The sequence below is a fragment of the Paramisgurnus dabryanus genome, chromosome 5 (genome assembly GCF_030506205.2).
Source record: "Paramisgurnus dabryanus chromosome 5, PD_genome_1.1, whole genome shotgun sequence".
NCBI lineage: Eukaryota > Metazoa > Chordata > Actinopteri > Cypriniformes > Cobitidae > Paramisgurnus > Paramisgurnus dabryanus.
Window position 1 is genome coordinate 7,149,960 of NC_133341.1, and position 16,157 is coordinate 7,166,116.

General features: G+C 39.3%; 2 protein-coding genes across 2 annotated transcripts in view; one reads left to right on the plus strand and one right to left on the minus strand.

Annotated features, from left to right (window-relative positions):
- rasa1a (RAS p21 protein activator (GTPase activating protein) 1a) overlaps positions 1-16,157 on the minus strand; it is a 99,048-nt gene that overhangs the window by 69,195 nt on the left and 13,696 nt on the right. The gene's annotated exons all lie outside the window — the stretch shown is intronic.
- LOC141282206 (general transcription factor II-I repeat domain-containing protein 2) lies at positions 13,673-15,828 on the plus strand. Its single transcript, XM_073814784.1, has one exon. The coding sequence runs from the start codon at positions 13,673-13,675 to the stop codon at positions 15,488-15,490; it is 1,818 nt and encodes a 605-aa protein (XP_073670885.1). The 3' UTR covers positions 15,491-15,828.

Below are 16,157 nucleotides of genomic sequence, written 5' to 3' on the forward strand. Positions count from 1 at the left end.
TATTCAAAAGCTGATTACAAAAGAACCACTGAATGTAGGATGAAACGGGTTTTTTTTTGTTTGAAAGCAGAGGTTCTGTTCTTTCATTTGGTATATTGTATGTTTATATATTTAAAGAAGAACATTTTCTGGAAGGCATTAAACTTTGGCGAAAATCATGAAAAACGCTGGCTGGCAACTTTTTTTTAAAACGCTGGCGGTGAAAGAGTTAAACGTGCATCATGGACATGACAGGTCTCTCTTCTGAAGAAATAAATTATTACAAGGGGGAAAAGTCTTCTGTATGCGCGGTACAAAGAATAACAGAGGCACAAGCGTTTGCTGACTAGTGTTGCCAGATCTTGCACTAAAATAAACAGCGAACAAGAAAAATCCAATAATAAACCAAAATAAATCCAAATGCTTAACCTCAAAGATCAAAATTCTGGGACAAATTCTGCACCTTCACATTTTAACAACACCAAAAACTTGATCGCTTCATGAGCCAAAAGCCATAAACGATTAAGCGCTAAAATGGTATGCGAGTACAAAAAAGACGAGGACCTGGCAACACTGCAAGAGCGCACGCAGCCTCACAAATGCGTACAATACACAACGACACATCGGAGGTTTATTGCAAAACATAATGCTGTTAAATTATTTTCATCAAAGCTGTGAGTGATAAGCATGTGAGACGGCAGATCGTTGCTATGGTTATCTCCGTGTCAATCATCATATTTTCACATTTAAATGCGGTTGTCACTCCTGAAAGTTTGCAGTGTGTACGAGACCACAATTGTGGAACTCTAGCTAAACAGTCACGTCTTAACACTTACTTTGCATCGCCCGCCACAAGCTATTTGTCTGCAACACAACAAGAGGTCATAACGGAGAAATTAATTTTGTTCATTTGTAAGGACATGAGACCGATCAGTGTCGTGGATGGACCAGGCATCAGGGAGTTTTGTCAAGCAATGTAACCGAGGTACCATATCATTTTGATGTCTCTTGATTTACTTGTTTTGTGTATGTAATATACGTTGTCAAATATGTTTAAACTAGGGATGTGCATTTATGTCATTTTTTCATTTTGATTAATCCATAGGTCTGAAGAACGAGTACTCGATTAACTGGGGGCGGGGCAATCAAAGGGGCGTACACGTCATGGTGAAAATGAAAATATTTTTATTAAAAACTCTCAAATAAAACTTAATTTTGAAGAAACTATGACAGAACAATGAACACATACAAGAGTTTTAATGAATTAAATGTTTTTAACAGAAACCTCTAACAGGAAAAGCTGCGTGATGGAATGAAACTAAAGGGTTAACAAACACAAACGGAAGCGCTTTCTATATGACGCACTCTGCATAATATTAAGCCTTTATACAACATATATGTACAACGTCCATCTATCTGCATAAATGCAAGACTTCAACTAAGTTTTCAACTAAGTTATCTAAAAAAGGAAGTTTAACTCCCTTTGTGGATGTGCATCATAAACAGCGCACTTTTAAACACGTCCAGTCAAAGCACAAGCTTCATAACATTAAGCAGCTATCATTTTAGCATTTAGCTGTGTCTTGTCGTCCTATTACCTCAGTCAAGATGTAATGTAAATGCTCGTATGGCTCTCTGGTATCTCTTGACATTTGATGTTTAAATATGAGATGATAACCCATTGAACTTTTGACGGCGCTGTACATTTTGCAACTGACTGACTGTATTTCCGAAGATCACGGCATCCTTTTAAACCATAGTGCCTCAGTGATGTGAGGTGTGACCAGCTTCGCGGGGTGCCGCGCATTCGCAGACCGGCGGGTTGCTGATGCGCGGTCGCGCGGAATCTGTTTGTTTTTGAATCACGCATGGTAATGCTACTGATGTCATACGTCGGTCTGCGTAGCTCGACACGACGTCAAACACGCATCTCCAGACCCAGTCTTTACTACCACATGCGCTCGTAACGCTAACCAGATACCCAAATGCCACCATATCCACAATAAATAAATAAATAAACCCACATGATCATCGTTTTCGTGATCGATCATCGATGCCACGTTCGAGTACTCGAGCAATCGAGTACTCGTGCCCATCCCTAGTTTAAACTTAACTAGACTACCTATAGAAGTAGTTATGTCTCTTTATATTAATTTGTCCTGTTATTGACGTAATGCGTCGTTAAACGTTGTTAACGTCGTTGAAAAAATGGGCAACCAGATATTCGAATAGTTCGAATATTCGTGGGTTTTTTAGGGAGAATATTCGAACTTCATTTTTGAGCAATTTTGACAGCCCTAGCTGGAGTAATGACGGGTTTAAATGGACGCGAACTAATACTATGGCGCTGCTTGTGTTTTAAGTAAACATGCTGCACAGTGTTTTGTACATGAATATGTTGGAGCTTTCTCAAATTTTTCAGCACAATTAATGAAATAAGATCACACAACTTTCACAAGCTCGCGAAATGAAACTGCGGAGATCAGCCGCTTTTAGTTTTATCAATGAAAGCCTAAAGACTGTGTGTTCACGCTAAAAGTCAGAAATGACGTAAAACTTTGTGCTCAGTACCTCAGATTAGATAAATAGGAGGAGAGAAGGCGGTCCGTGTGGCTGTTCGAACACATTTAACCACATGCGGACCAAATGCCAATGCTGGCCAGATTGGCAAAAAAGTATCTCTGTGTCAAGTCCTCTTCTACATCCTCAGAGCGAGTGTTCTCTACTGCTGACATGCTGATTTTTCTAAAAATCAACTGCTAGTATTGTTTTCTACATAAAAGTTTACTTTTATGTTGTTTTTAGGACGTTTAGGTTCATTGATCATTTGTCTTACTTATATATTTTATTTTATTTATTTATTTTATTTATATGTAAGACATATGCCATGGATGTTATAGGGATGTTTTTTTTTTGTAAAGATTGTGTGTATTATTAAACATTTCGAAATAAATAACAAAATGTTGAAAATGAGAGGTTTGGGCTTACTATGTCCACTAAAAGTCACTTAAGTCAGAGTAAAGTACCGAAAAAGGTACCGCTGGGTACCGGTATCGAAATCCAGGTACCGGCATCGGAACCGGTAAAAATGTGAAAGGTACCCAACCCTCAGCTGGATCAAATTGAGGTGAATTTAAAATTAACACAAATATTTACATATTTTGTGCAGTATGACAGGGCTGCTGGTAAAGGGACAAGGTGAAATGACTACTCATGATTCAGTAATGACATTCTTTTAAAAAGGCAAAACTAAACGTACAAAAATATTTTTTTAAATAGCAAAAACATAACCTAAGTGCATTTGCACTTATTTTGTAGTGGTTTTTATTTAAAAAGTTATAGTGCATTAAAGATATACATTTTATCATTTTGTGAGGGCTCTTTTTTAACATTCATTACATAAAAGGAAAATGTGTCTGTGCCAATTAATGAAACCACGTGAAAAAAATAGCATTTAAAAATTATGTCTAATGGGTTTAAAAAAAAATGGAATCCAAAATTTGCCACATTCTGTTACATTCCGCACTGTACATTAGATAAAATTTTTATGCTTGAATTCTGTGATTCCGTCTGCATTTCTGCATTGCTGAGACCATAGGGCCCTAGTTTGTGTGCTTTCTATGAATCATGACCTGGGCATGGCTACTGCAATGCTCTCAAAACCGATTAAGAAAACAACACACATAAAGGCTGTTTACGCCTGTTATTAAGATGTGTTTCATCGTTTTCCACTTGTGATCCGATCGACGAAAACACATCCTAATAACAGGTGTAAATAGCCTTATAGACTTTGACCACAATGACAATTCTTCTTAACAAAAACAGGTGGAAAAGAATGTCTAAAAGCAATGGAATATGAACAAACATGTGCAACACTTGAGTAAATCCAGGTGCCGTTTTAAAACAAGTAACAAGATGACTGTTAAGTGTAAATACATCAGACATTTTATGAGAAGTTTGTAAGTGCTTACAAAGTAGGGCTGGGTATTGGCAATGGCCTCACAATACAACACATATCACGATACATGTGCAGTGTTTCCCATCCATAGGCCCTACTTGAGCGGTGCGCCCAGGTAAATTGCGACCCGCCCAGGGAAAAAAGCAGCCAGGGAACTACACTGCGACCAAAATGGTTGCATATGCTTATGTGCATATGTGTTTATAGCATCCAAGTTGGCTTCATTTTGCATGCAAGCACGTTGTGTCTCTCCCGTTGAGTGTCCGTTCACATGCTCTCTGTTTCTCAATGAATTGGGTGCGACGCGAAGCAACCTCAGTGTCACATTGTATCCTTTCATGTTTCTGAACTTGAGCAGAGTTTTACCATTAGAGGTCTTTCTTCACTGAGGACGCGGGACCCGTACGGTTCCGGGTTTATATTTTAAATGGTCAGTCGGGTCCTGGTCGGTCCTAGTTCCTAACTTCGGGTCCCAAGTCTGATTAATATTGTGTGTAAAACCCGAGTCGATCGGAGAATGGCCGCGAGCGCATAACAACTGGCTCTTGTCACGACCACGCGCCGCTTCATTTTCTTCATCCCATTTTTTAATAATCTTACTATTAATAGACCATATCTTTACTAAAATCTAAACAGTTTGCACAGAGATTGTAGCAAAAAGCAGTGCTAATACTGAATGAGCAAAGCTCTAGCTGATTCAGGATATAAAAAACGCAAAGCTGTAATGTAAAGTCTGTCATCGGGACAGCAAGTAGACTTTTAAATCTGAAATAATTAGTGGATTAAGCTTTTTTTAATCGGCAAAAGAGGAATAGAAAGCAGAAGCAGTAAAAGTTCCTATATAATAGAAATTATTAACTTTATAACATCAGTAACATTTATAATCTATAGACCTGCACTGTCTATTAACAGGCTAAAGTATACATAGTATTGTATATAATTGAGTTTGATAAAAGGGGTCATCAAATTGCTTCATATATCAGTGCAAAAACATAAAGTGTTTTCGTGGTGCTTTGACAAACAGTGTCAGCTTTGTTTATGGCAAAGAAAGTTTGGGGTGGTTAGATTAATGAACTATAATGTGAAATTAATATTAATGTTTAATAAATCAAAGTATTGTGTTGTGTCACACATTATTACTTCTTTGTCACATGTATAGTAGACCATTTTTTGTCGGTGGATAATAATGATTGCCCTTTTCACCAGCTACCACCACAAGTAAATTTCAGATCTGTGGGAAACACTGCATGTGTCATGATACAATGTGTCACAATACGATACAATACATTGCATGTTGCGATACATTCCAATACTTTTACTTTTTTTATCAAAAATGTAAAAAATAGAGCTGTTTTTCTTTTACTTTTTTTTAAAGCCAAAGTGCTTCCACACGTTGGCAAATTTTCTGCCATTTTCTCACTCCCACTAACTTTTGACATGTTGCTGAATGGCTGTATATAACAGACAACTGGACAGTGACAAGTACAGCAGCGGCGGAGGAGGAGGTCGTTTGAAGCACACAGAGGGAGTTGATGGGTTTTTAAAAATATCCATAGTAGGGTTGTGCCGATAGACGATAGTATCGTGTATCGACGATCTTCAGACATATCGCCAAAGGCAGGCTTTCATGGCGATAGTCATGACGATAGTTGGCGAATGGTTACTATTATTATTATTATCATCATAGTTTTACATTAACATCCACAATGCATGCTTTTCCTCACATGAGGGTTTGTGGGCTTCACTTTACGCGGAAGACTTGTAAAGAGAGAATTCCTTCTTGCACGTATGCACTTAATAAGCGCGTCTTGGACTCCTTCTAGCACCCGCGTCATGACCAGCTGCGCTTCTCTCTGTCTCACGTGCACGCGCTCTCGCGTCTGTCCGAGGTCTAAACATAAAATAAAGTAGTAATCCTTATGTCTTTGTTCAGTTTAATGCATTTCATGAGGCAAACTTTACTTTTTGTTTAAAATATGACCCGCTGCATGGCGCCTCTCTCAATTTCGCGTACGTGCAGAGAGCTGCGCTCTGTCCGAAGTCAGATCACTAGGTATTAATCCTGTTTATGATATGCATTTCAAGGATTCAAGAAGTTGTAGCAATACATCCCTCGTGTTTATTATATGTTTGTGTTTAAAATATGATCGCGTTTCGCTGGACCGATGCATTTAAAAAGGCTCATCTGAGAGCACCACTGCTTGACACGTCTGCATTGAATTGTTTGTATGTGCGTGCGCAGATGCATGTTTTTACAGTTATTAAGTAATCATGGTTAGAGTTTTAATGACGCGCTCGCATTAATGGGATCAGTTTTAAGAAGGTTGCGGTCATGACGGTGTTGCTCTTGTTCTTTTTTGTCCATCCATCAAGTGACTTTTATAATGAGTAAAAAATTAACAAATAAAAAAATGAGTAAACTACTGCCCCGCCCCCCGATACTATCGTGTATCGCCGATCTCAGAGGCTGACGATAGGACGATCTCAAAATAGGGCATATCGCCCAACACTAATCCATAGTAGAGATTGAAATATCAATACACTATCGGGGGGAAATGTATCACGATAGTTAGCTGTATCAATATTTTTGCACAGGCCTATTACAAAGTAATGCTTATTAGGGATGTAACGGTATTATACATTTCGTGGTATTGCGGTATAAAAAAATTCCGGTACAACCGTGGTCACGTGATTCGGTAAAATATTAGGTCTTCCGGGCAACACGTGTAGTTTTTTTCCAGCCAAGTGCAGCGAGTGGAGGGATGCGGGAACTACAATTCCCATAATCCCACGCGTGCCACTCTGATGCCTCTCTACAAGTGGAGCGACAATGGCGGAAGCAAAAGAAACGCGGATTTTAAATCTGATGTGTGGAAAAAGTTCACGTTCGCTGTGACAAGAAACGAGAAAGGACAAAATGTGATGGACATACAAAAAACGAGTGTGAGTAAATCCGTGAATGAGGAGAGTATGTGCCGTTTCTCAATTAGAAAGCAGCCTCCTTAGATCGCATATGCAGGCTGCATCCGTCATTACATGCCTGGTGTATTTAAGTTAACTGAGTATTACATTCGCAAGTCATGTTAGTGTGTTACAACAATATACGATTAAATAAGAATAATTGTCAACTTGAAAAATATTAATATTCTGAAATAAGACGGTCTTCATGACGTATGCAGCCTGCAAATGCGACTAGGGATCGACCGATATGGATTTTTTTTGTGCCAATGCCGATACCGATTTTTTTCCATCAGCCTTAGCCGATGACCGATACAGGCTGCCGATTTTCTTTAGCCGATATTTGGAGCCGATACTGCTTTTTCTCATTCAGTTTATATCATAAAAATGACACAATGATAAAACCAAATGTTACAACTCTTAATTTAAAAAAGGAACATTTACTGAACTATATTTAACAAATAGTAAGAAAAGGTGAGGTAGAACAAGTAAGAAAATTCAGTGCTGCTTAAAATACATAAATAAAATAATAATTACACCATTGCACACAATAGCAGCAACCAAGCAGCATAACAAGGGGAACACTTTACTTTATCCATGAAAGTAACCAACTATTTACAACCTATTTAATGCTTAGGTCTAAGTTTTAGTGCACTTAACTTAATCTCTTGTAGAGCAAATGTCTTTAATAAGAAGACAAGGAAAATGTAAACAGCAATACTGATCAAAAAACAACTTAAGAATTCTGAATAACATGCCAATTGCCCCACTTCTGTACCTCACATACCCTAGTGCCCTATAATAAATGCGAGGGATAGTTAGTTTGCCTCAGCTCGCTTAAAACGCATAAAACTGAACACATACATGAGGATTTGTGTACGGACTTCGGTCAGATAGTAGAGCGCGTGCACGTGGAAGAGGTGCAGTGAGACATGGATGAGAGAGGGCATGTATCTTTGCACTCCCAGTGAACGGAAATGTTGACAAAACTTACAAAAAAACACTTCTCCGGTCACATAAAAGTCATGTGTGAACTGTTTGGAACTAAGTGCTTTGGGTCGAATTTCTTATTTTCGCTGACGAAAATTCCGCGAAACTCCGCGTTAACAACCATAAACGTATGCAACCATGAACTGCGCTCTCCACAATGACGAGAAACTATCAGCAATGGATATTGATTTTTAGCCTTTTACTACTACATATATTTATGGAGATGAGAATTAAAAACCCACCCTGTCCAGCTATGCTCAGCTGTTCGGCTGATCACATGACCTGCGTTCGCTTGCGGCATTATGAGCACGCGTCGCGTCCAAACGTCAGACTGGTGGTCGCTGAATAAAACTCCTATAAATACCACGAAATCACGGAACAACGTCAGCATTATATAATCCTATGACCAGTGTTCGTAAAAGCTGCCGTATGCATACGGTTAGCCTAAAAGCTATTTGAAGCTCCCTAAATACAATTGCAAGCAGTTTTATAGGCATTCGCGTTTTCCATTAGGACCACCAAACTTTCTTAGCTATGGTTGCACGCACATATAGAGCAACGTGTTTACACTTTCAAAGTATATGGCAATATTTCAGTCAAACAGTTAAAAGATGCTTTGAAGTTTAAAACTTACCAGCGCAAGCTTGGAGCGCTCCGCTCTGCTAGAGGGGGGAGGGGCAATGCACGGGCTGCAGGCAGCCTCCAACAACACAGAGCTGCCTGTGGGCGCCTGTCTGTAATTAATGCCGGGGAAAAACTATCGGCGAACGCAAGCCGCGAATCGGCCGATGCCGATACACCTAAAACCTGCTAAAATCGGCCTGATGTATCGGCCGGCCGATATATCGGTCGATCACTAAATGCGACCTATGGAGGCTGCAGACTTCCTATTGGGAAACGCGCCCCTGCATTGAGTGAGCTGACCTCAGCTCTAAGTCCAGCTACAATAAGTAAGCTGCTATTTTCATTTTTACTGGGTTGTTTTTGTTTTCAGGAATTGACCCGCTTAAAACCCATCATCTTTTCTTGATTCTACAATCACAACTGTTGCTTTCATAGGAGTATCAAGCATTAGCATTAATAATAATAATAAAAACTAGGTCAATTGAGGGAGTGACTCAATTCTTAAAACCTGACTGATTGGGAGTTGTTTAAAGTTGACAAACTAAACTGAAACTTTATTTTTTATTTTATTACATGGTCTAATTATTTTTGTCCTTTTTATGAAAATTGTAAACACTACACTAAACTTTGTACATTGTAATGTTCAGTCTTGTTTAATGTACACTTATGGCAGTTTTTCCAAGTCTTCATATGTTTTTCCTTCTTGTAAATGTTTCAATAATTACCGTACCGTGGGCATCCTACCGAAATACTACCGAACCGTGATTTTTTTATCCCGTTACATCCCTAATGCTTATTAAAGAAAATTGCTCACTAAACTAAACTCATACTGACAAGCTTATGAATACAATCAAAACGAATGAACCATATGTTGTTTAAGGCTATTTATTACAGGAAATAGTTGTCTTTTCTAATCTGTACCAGCAGTCTATACAGTTCAGTGTGCCACATGGCTTTTCAAAGAACCTGCTTTTCGGAAAAGGTAATTAACCAGCATGGGTGCTCAATTAGACCATGAGTGCAGGTAAGTTTGGTAAGTAATTGCTTATCTAGCACAGTGCTTCCAAATCCTGGTCCTCGAGGCCCCCCTCCTAGAAAGTTTTAGATGTCTCCTTATTTAACACACCTGATGTTACTCATCAGCTTGTTAGGGAGACATGTTTACCATTTTGAAGTAGGCTGAGAAGTTGAATCAAGTGTTTTAAATAAGGAGACATCTAAAACTTTCTGGCAGCATTCGGAGAACACGTTAAATGGAACAGGCTAGCAAGTGCACGTCATTGCGTGATTGAAAGGTGTGCTTTAGGTGCTGCGCGCATAGGATTGTGGGTGATTTCAGCGCGTGAAGGATACACATACGCATCCTTTCCTGTATATGGGATTTCTCGAACGAAGGACTCAGTCCTTGGCTGAAATTTCGAGGATCCTCGACATTGGAACAGTCCTTCGATGGACATCGATGACGTAACACCCTTGAAATTCTGTCTTCCGAGGATCCTTCCTTGACATTGAGAAACGGCTAATGTTCACTTCTGTTGATCCCAAAATCAAACACACTCTCTCTCTCTCTCGCTCGCTCTCTCAAGCTCTTGAGGGAAAGGGTGATTCAAAATCCTTTCTAATCTTTGTGGAAACTCAAAATCAACTAGCTCATTTATCCATATGGCTGTTTATATTAAGCTTGGCTGATCATATTGAGCTCTTCATATATTCTCCTTTTTGTCTTTGTTAGGAAGTAGAATGCATCTGTGAAATATTTAAAACACTGGTGTTGGCATCACTGTTTATGAATGAACTGCACAGCAGAGAGGCCTGAATGATCACGGCTGTCTAAAGCACTATGTTTAGATTATTCTAAGAGGCAAGACCTCACCCAACCCACATGTGCCACAATGTGCTAGGTTTGCTTAACCTATACTGCGCTGTGCTCTTACAGACAAAACATGAGAATCAACATAAAACATGATGGAAAAAGTTAAATTTCACAATGTCTAAAACATGCTTGGTTATCTGCAGCAATGCATATCTTAAACTTTAGTGTATTTATACATTTTGGCTTATACCACACCATTTTTTAGTGTAGTAATAGCAGTATTTCCCCTACCATTATATAAGGGGGACGCCCCGCCCTCCTAACGGCTCGACCCCCCCCCCCTTGAAGGTCAAGTAAATTTGATTTGATTTTCTTTATAGCGCCAGAGAACAATTTGTTATTTTATTAAACAAACTATAACCCTCATGTAATATGATATTTATCTTATTTCCACAATGGCATGTCTTTTCAGCATGTGTTTGCGCATTTACAATTATCCAATGGAGTGCGCACATTTATATTTTACTGTTCAGCTTAATTTACTGCTGCTCTCTGTCATGTTGTTTGCAGCGCGCGCCTCTCTCCCACATAACTGAAAAGGTGACGGTGTTTTCAAAGTCCGTTCCTCCGTATACTTTCTTTTTTTCGTAAACCTCAACAGTCACGGATATGTTGGAAGACGATTGACTGATTAGTTTGTCATGACTTTCCCACACACACACGCGCATTCTCTCCCTCTCTATATGCCCGCGCAGCACGCGTGTTTTGTAGTAACTCTGTGTAACAGTAACATTGTATGCTGTCATATTTCTGAATTTGCGAATGACGCGAATTAGGTGGCGCAATTGCCACGAAAACACGCACGTTTCCCTTTAAACACATCTTCGCGCAAGTTAAAAATCTCAGAGCAGCTTCAAAAACGCACATGCAGGATCATTTGACATTGGAGAGCTGTGTGTGTTTGTGTGTGTGTTAGGGGTGGCACGGTTCACAAAACCCTCGGTTCAGTTCGTATCACGGTTCTATGGTCACGGTTCTCGGTTCAGTACGGTTCTTGTTGTTTTTTTTCTTTTAATTTTTAACACTCCAGAAATGTTTTATCTTATTAATGTATTAATTATCCATAATTTAGGATACAGTATTAAAAAAAAGTTATATCATGTAATCATGCACAAACTGAATTTGACTTTAAGCACATTATTGGGACCATCCCTGAGGAAAGCCAGATGAGATTTTGATACAGCAAGAGGGAAGACATAGATGATTTCAACATGCTTTTCATTTATTTGGCAAAAAAGAGAATGTGTATCTACATGAACTTTGTGTGCATTTTTAGCACACAAAGATAACTTGCATTTATCAAAATGTCAACTTCAGTCACAGTGTAGCTCTTAGATTTATCACTGAGAGGCTGCTTAAATACTGCAGAGAGAATATGTGGACGAGAGAGAAACATAAGGTTTACACTAGGGATGCACCGATACCGATACTGGTATCGGGTATCAGCCTCGATACCACATTTTCTAAAGTACTCGTACTCGTTAAAAGTCCCCCGATACCTGGAATCGATACCACGGTCTGAGAAATGTCTATGTTTGAGTGGCGTGTAAGGGGTTAATGCCTCTTGTGTTGTCCAAAGAAGCAGAGTTTACAACAAACTGGAAAACTAGTCCTTTGTTTTTTTGTTAAATGATATGACTAAAGCTGTTACCTGTAAATTTAAATCATGTTTTTTTATTAAGTACTCGATATCGGTATCGGCAAGTACTGAAATGCAAGTACTCGTACTCGTACTCCAAAAAAGTGGCATCGGTGCATCCCTAGTTTACACCTGTAATATTTACATCCGTCTCTTGTCCACTTTTGACTACTTCTGTCGTGATTACTTTGAGGGGCAATTTATGAAATAAGATCGCGCAACTTTCACACGCTAGCAAAATGAAACTACGCGGAAATCAGCCGCTTTCGTTTTATCAATGAAAGGCTAAAAATAGCGCTGAATACGAAAAGATGTAAAATGTGTTCAGTACCTCAGATTAGATAAATGGACAGAGAGAAGGCGATCTCCTGGGGCTGTTCGAACACATTCAACCCATAGACTGCAGTTCTATCTATTGTTTTATTTCCGCTGTCATCATAGGTAACATGAAATAAAAATGTTTTCACACACCAAACTTATACGACGCTGGCGCATCTTCCAACTGCAGGCAGACTTCCTTTTCTCTCCCACTTGCCATTTATACACGTAACATAACCTGCAGTTACTTATTCTCCAAACCAGTCACCTCTTCTTTAAACACGCTATCTGAGGTCACATACAGGGCATGAGGCTACATTGCGCATGCTATGAACCGTTGAACCGTGTGACACACACGCGCTCCGAACCGAGAAAAGCGAACCGAACGGTTCGGATTTTTTCATGAACCATGCCACCCCTAGTGTGTGTGTGTGTGTGAGAAAGAGAGAGAGCGAGGTAAGAATGGTGCCCACGTTGAGAAAACTTAATAGAAGACTATGTATGTCACTCATCTAATTACAGTATGTTAACTGGATAACACTGGACATAACTCATTGTATAGTTTAATAAAATAATGTATTTTGATTACACAAATCAAACCTTTAAGTGATTGTTTTACTAGCTGCTGACCAGCATAGGGAATCTCTATGGCTAATTTCTAAGACATGTTGCTGATACAGTTCTCTGTGTTGTACTTTTTCTTGTTAATTAGGTCTTTTTGGGTAGCCTATCTTGTGCCTAGAATTATTCAAGGAGGTTGATTCTCTTAACTTCCTTCAAAGTTTGATCAATTGTGCATAATGACATGTGCAAAAATTGATATAGGGTGTCAAACTCATAGACTTGCATCATTTAAAGTTCAGATGCTCTTTTTAAAATATTTTGGGTCAACCTCTTTAAAGCTGAAACTTAATCAAATCCTATCATAGGTCCAGAATGTCATTGAAACACACCAGTGGCTTTGCTGTCATCAGTATTAAACATGTCACCCCTTGAAGTACCCCTCCCCACAGAGCCCCCACATAACAAATCACAATTTAACCCCTATATATACATACCCAGCAAACCCCATCACCCCCCCCAAAGCTGTAAACCTAGGGCAGGGGTGTCCAAAGTCCGGCCCGCGGGCCAATCACGGCCCGGGGATTCATTTTAAACGGCCCGCAACGTGTTAATTACACTATAACAAAAGTGGCCCGCAATACATAATTTACAAAGCATGCAGTTTTACAATGTCAACACAAGGTGGCAGCACTGGGTTTTAGGCCAGGTGTAGCGGTAGGCCTTATATATTTCGAGTGAGTGACAGTTCAACCGTTATCAGGATGCCACGATGGCCACATCAAAAAAGCGCAAGGTTGATAAAGAGGGCCGTCGATTTAATGAGCGCTGGAAATCTGAGTATTTTTTTACAGAGAGTCATAATAATTGCGTTTGCCTAATTTGCAATGAGACTGTTTCTGTTATGAAAGAGTATAATGTGAAGAGGCATTACGAGGCAAAGCATGCAAACTCCTATCAGAAGTTCTCCGACAGTGAACGAGAGGATAAAGTTAAACAACTAGAAGCCTCTCTGGTTTCCCAGCAGCGGTTGTTTATCAGGGCAAAAGAGTCCAACGAAAACATTACCAGAGCAAGCTACGAGGTGGCAATCCTCATCGCAAAACATGGAAAACCTTTCTCTGAGGGTGAGTTTGTCCAGGAATGTGTCATGAAAATTGCAGAAAACATCTGCCCAGATAAGAAGCAAGAGTTTGCGAATCTTTGCCTTGCTCGCAACACTATCGCACGGAGAATCGAAGAAATATCATCCGACATAAAAAAACAAGTGACTAAACGTGGCCATAAATTTGACAATTTTTCTTTGGCGTGTGATGAGAGCACCGATATTTCAGACACTGCCCAGTTGCTCATTTTTCTAAGAGGAATTGATGAGGACATGAACATCACAGAAGAGCTGCTGGACCTCAAAAGTATTAAGGGGCAGACACGAGGTGTGGATTTACTGCAGTGTGTCTCTGACGCGGTTGATGACATGAAACTGCCCTGGGAGAAATTAAGCGGAATTGTTACCGATGGGGCGCCCGCTATGACGGGAGAAAGAAGTGGGTTAGCATCACTGCTATGCAACAAAGTCAGCGAGCAAGGAGGCAATGCCATTAAACTTCATGGTTTAATTCACCAACAAGTGCTGTGCGCAAAATGTCTTAAGTTTGATCATGTTGTTTCACCACTGGTGAAAGCCATTAACTTCATTCGTGCCAAAGCTTTGTACCACCGCCAGTTTCAGCAGTTTCTTTCCGACATAGAGGCGCAATATGGAGATGTAATTTATCACAACGATGTGAGGTGGCTCAGTCGGGGAAATGCGCTGCAGCGTTTTTTCTTGCTTCGGAGGGAGATAGGCCAGTTTTTTGACGAAAAGGGTCATGCGATGAAAGAACTGTCTGACCCTAAGTGGCTCGCAGACCTTGCGTTTGTAATTGACATTAACAAACACCTAAATGCACTAAATGTCAGCCTTCAAGGAAAAGATGCAGTGGTGAGTCAGCTGTATTCTCACATCAAGGCGTTTGCAACTAAACTTCAACTGTTCAAAAGACACCTGTCGCAGAGTGAAATCAACACCTCACATTTCCCTACACTTAAAGAGGTAATGGACTGTTTCCCAAAAGAAACATGTGGGAAAATAGGGAAGTATGCAAACGTGATCGAAGACCTCTTTGCTGAGTTTAACTGGCGTTTTAAAGATTTTACTATAATTGAAAAAGATATGCATGTCTTCGCATCTCCTTTTTCTGTGGATCCCGTTGATGTTGCACATGAACTTCAGCTAGAGCTCATAGACTTGCAGTGCGATGATGAGTTGCGCTTCCGTCATCAGCAGCTTTCGCAAATTGACTTTTATCGACAACTAAACAAAGAGAAATTCCCCACACTGCGAGCACTTGCCAAGAGAATGTTGAGCCTTTTTGGGTCCACGTACATTTGTGAACAGACTTTCTCTATCATGAACTTAAACAAAACCCGTTTGAGGTCCAGAATAACTGATGCCCATCTGCGAGACGTTATACGGGTTGTGACCACGGCTGTTAAGCCAGATCTCACAAATGTGCTGCAGTGCAGATCGCAGTTCCATCCATCTCACTGAATTGTTCAGTTTTCAGGTGACCGTTATAAAGTTACATCCTGTTTACTGTTTATAATTTATTATTTTCTTGTGTCACACTAAGCTTGAGCTATACATTTTCATCCATCCATTTCCTTCATATTTTATATTAATGGAGTTTACATTATTGTTTAAAACCCTGATGTTTATACCATCCATCTCACTGTTGATGAGTTGAATTTTTATTATTACAATGTTACAACTTTTTTACTGCTTATAATTTTTTTTCTTGTGTCACTTCGTTGACCTATAACTTTTCCTTATGCATTTCATCCATATTTTTATCAGTTTGTAATTGGATAAACCCTGAAGTTTGTATTATCCTGTCAATAAGCTGTAGTGTTTGTAAGTGACGTTTAAAATGTTGCAACCTGTTTACTGGTATTGTGTCACACTTTGTTTGAGCTATTCTTTTAATCCATACACTTTCATTCATATTTTTAAATTCAATTCAATTTCAATTTTTTTATAATTCAATTTTGGTAATTGTTTAAAACCCTGATGTTGATATAATATGTGCTTGAACAACAAAGTTTAACTCTGACCTAAAAATAAATAATTATTAATTAAGAGTTGCATTTTATTATAATGATGAACATGGTTAGCATTAGGCCTCCAACTTAATGAATGCATGGAAGCATGAAAACGT

Excerpts from the sequence above, each read along its gene's own strand:
- LOC141282206 (XM_073814784.1), top strand. The coding sequence starts at position 13,673 with ATGGCCACATCAAAAAAGCGCAAGGTTGATAAAGAGGGCCGTCGATTT.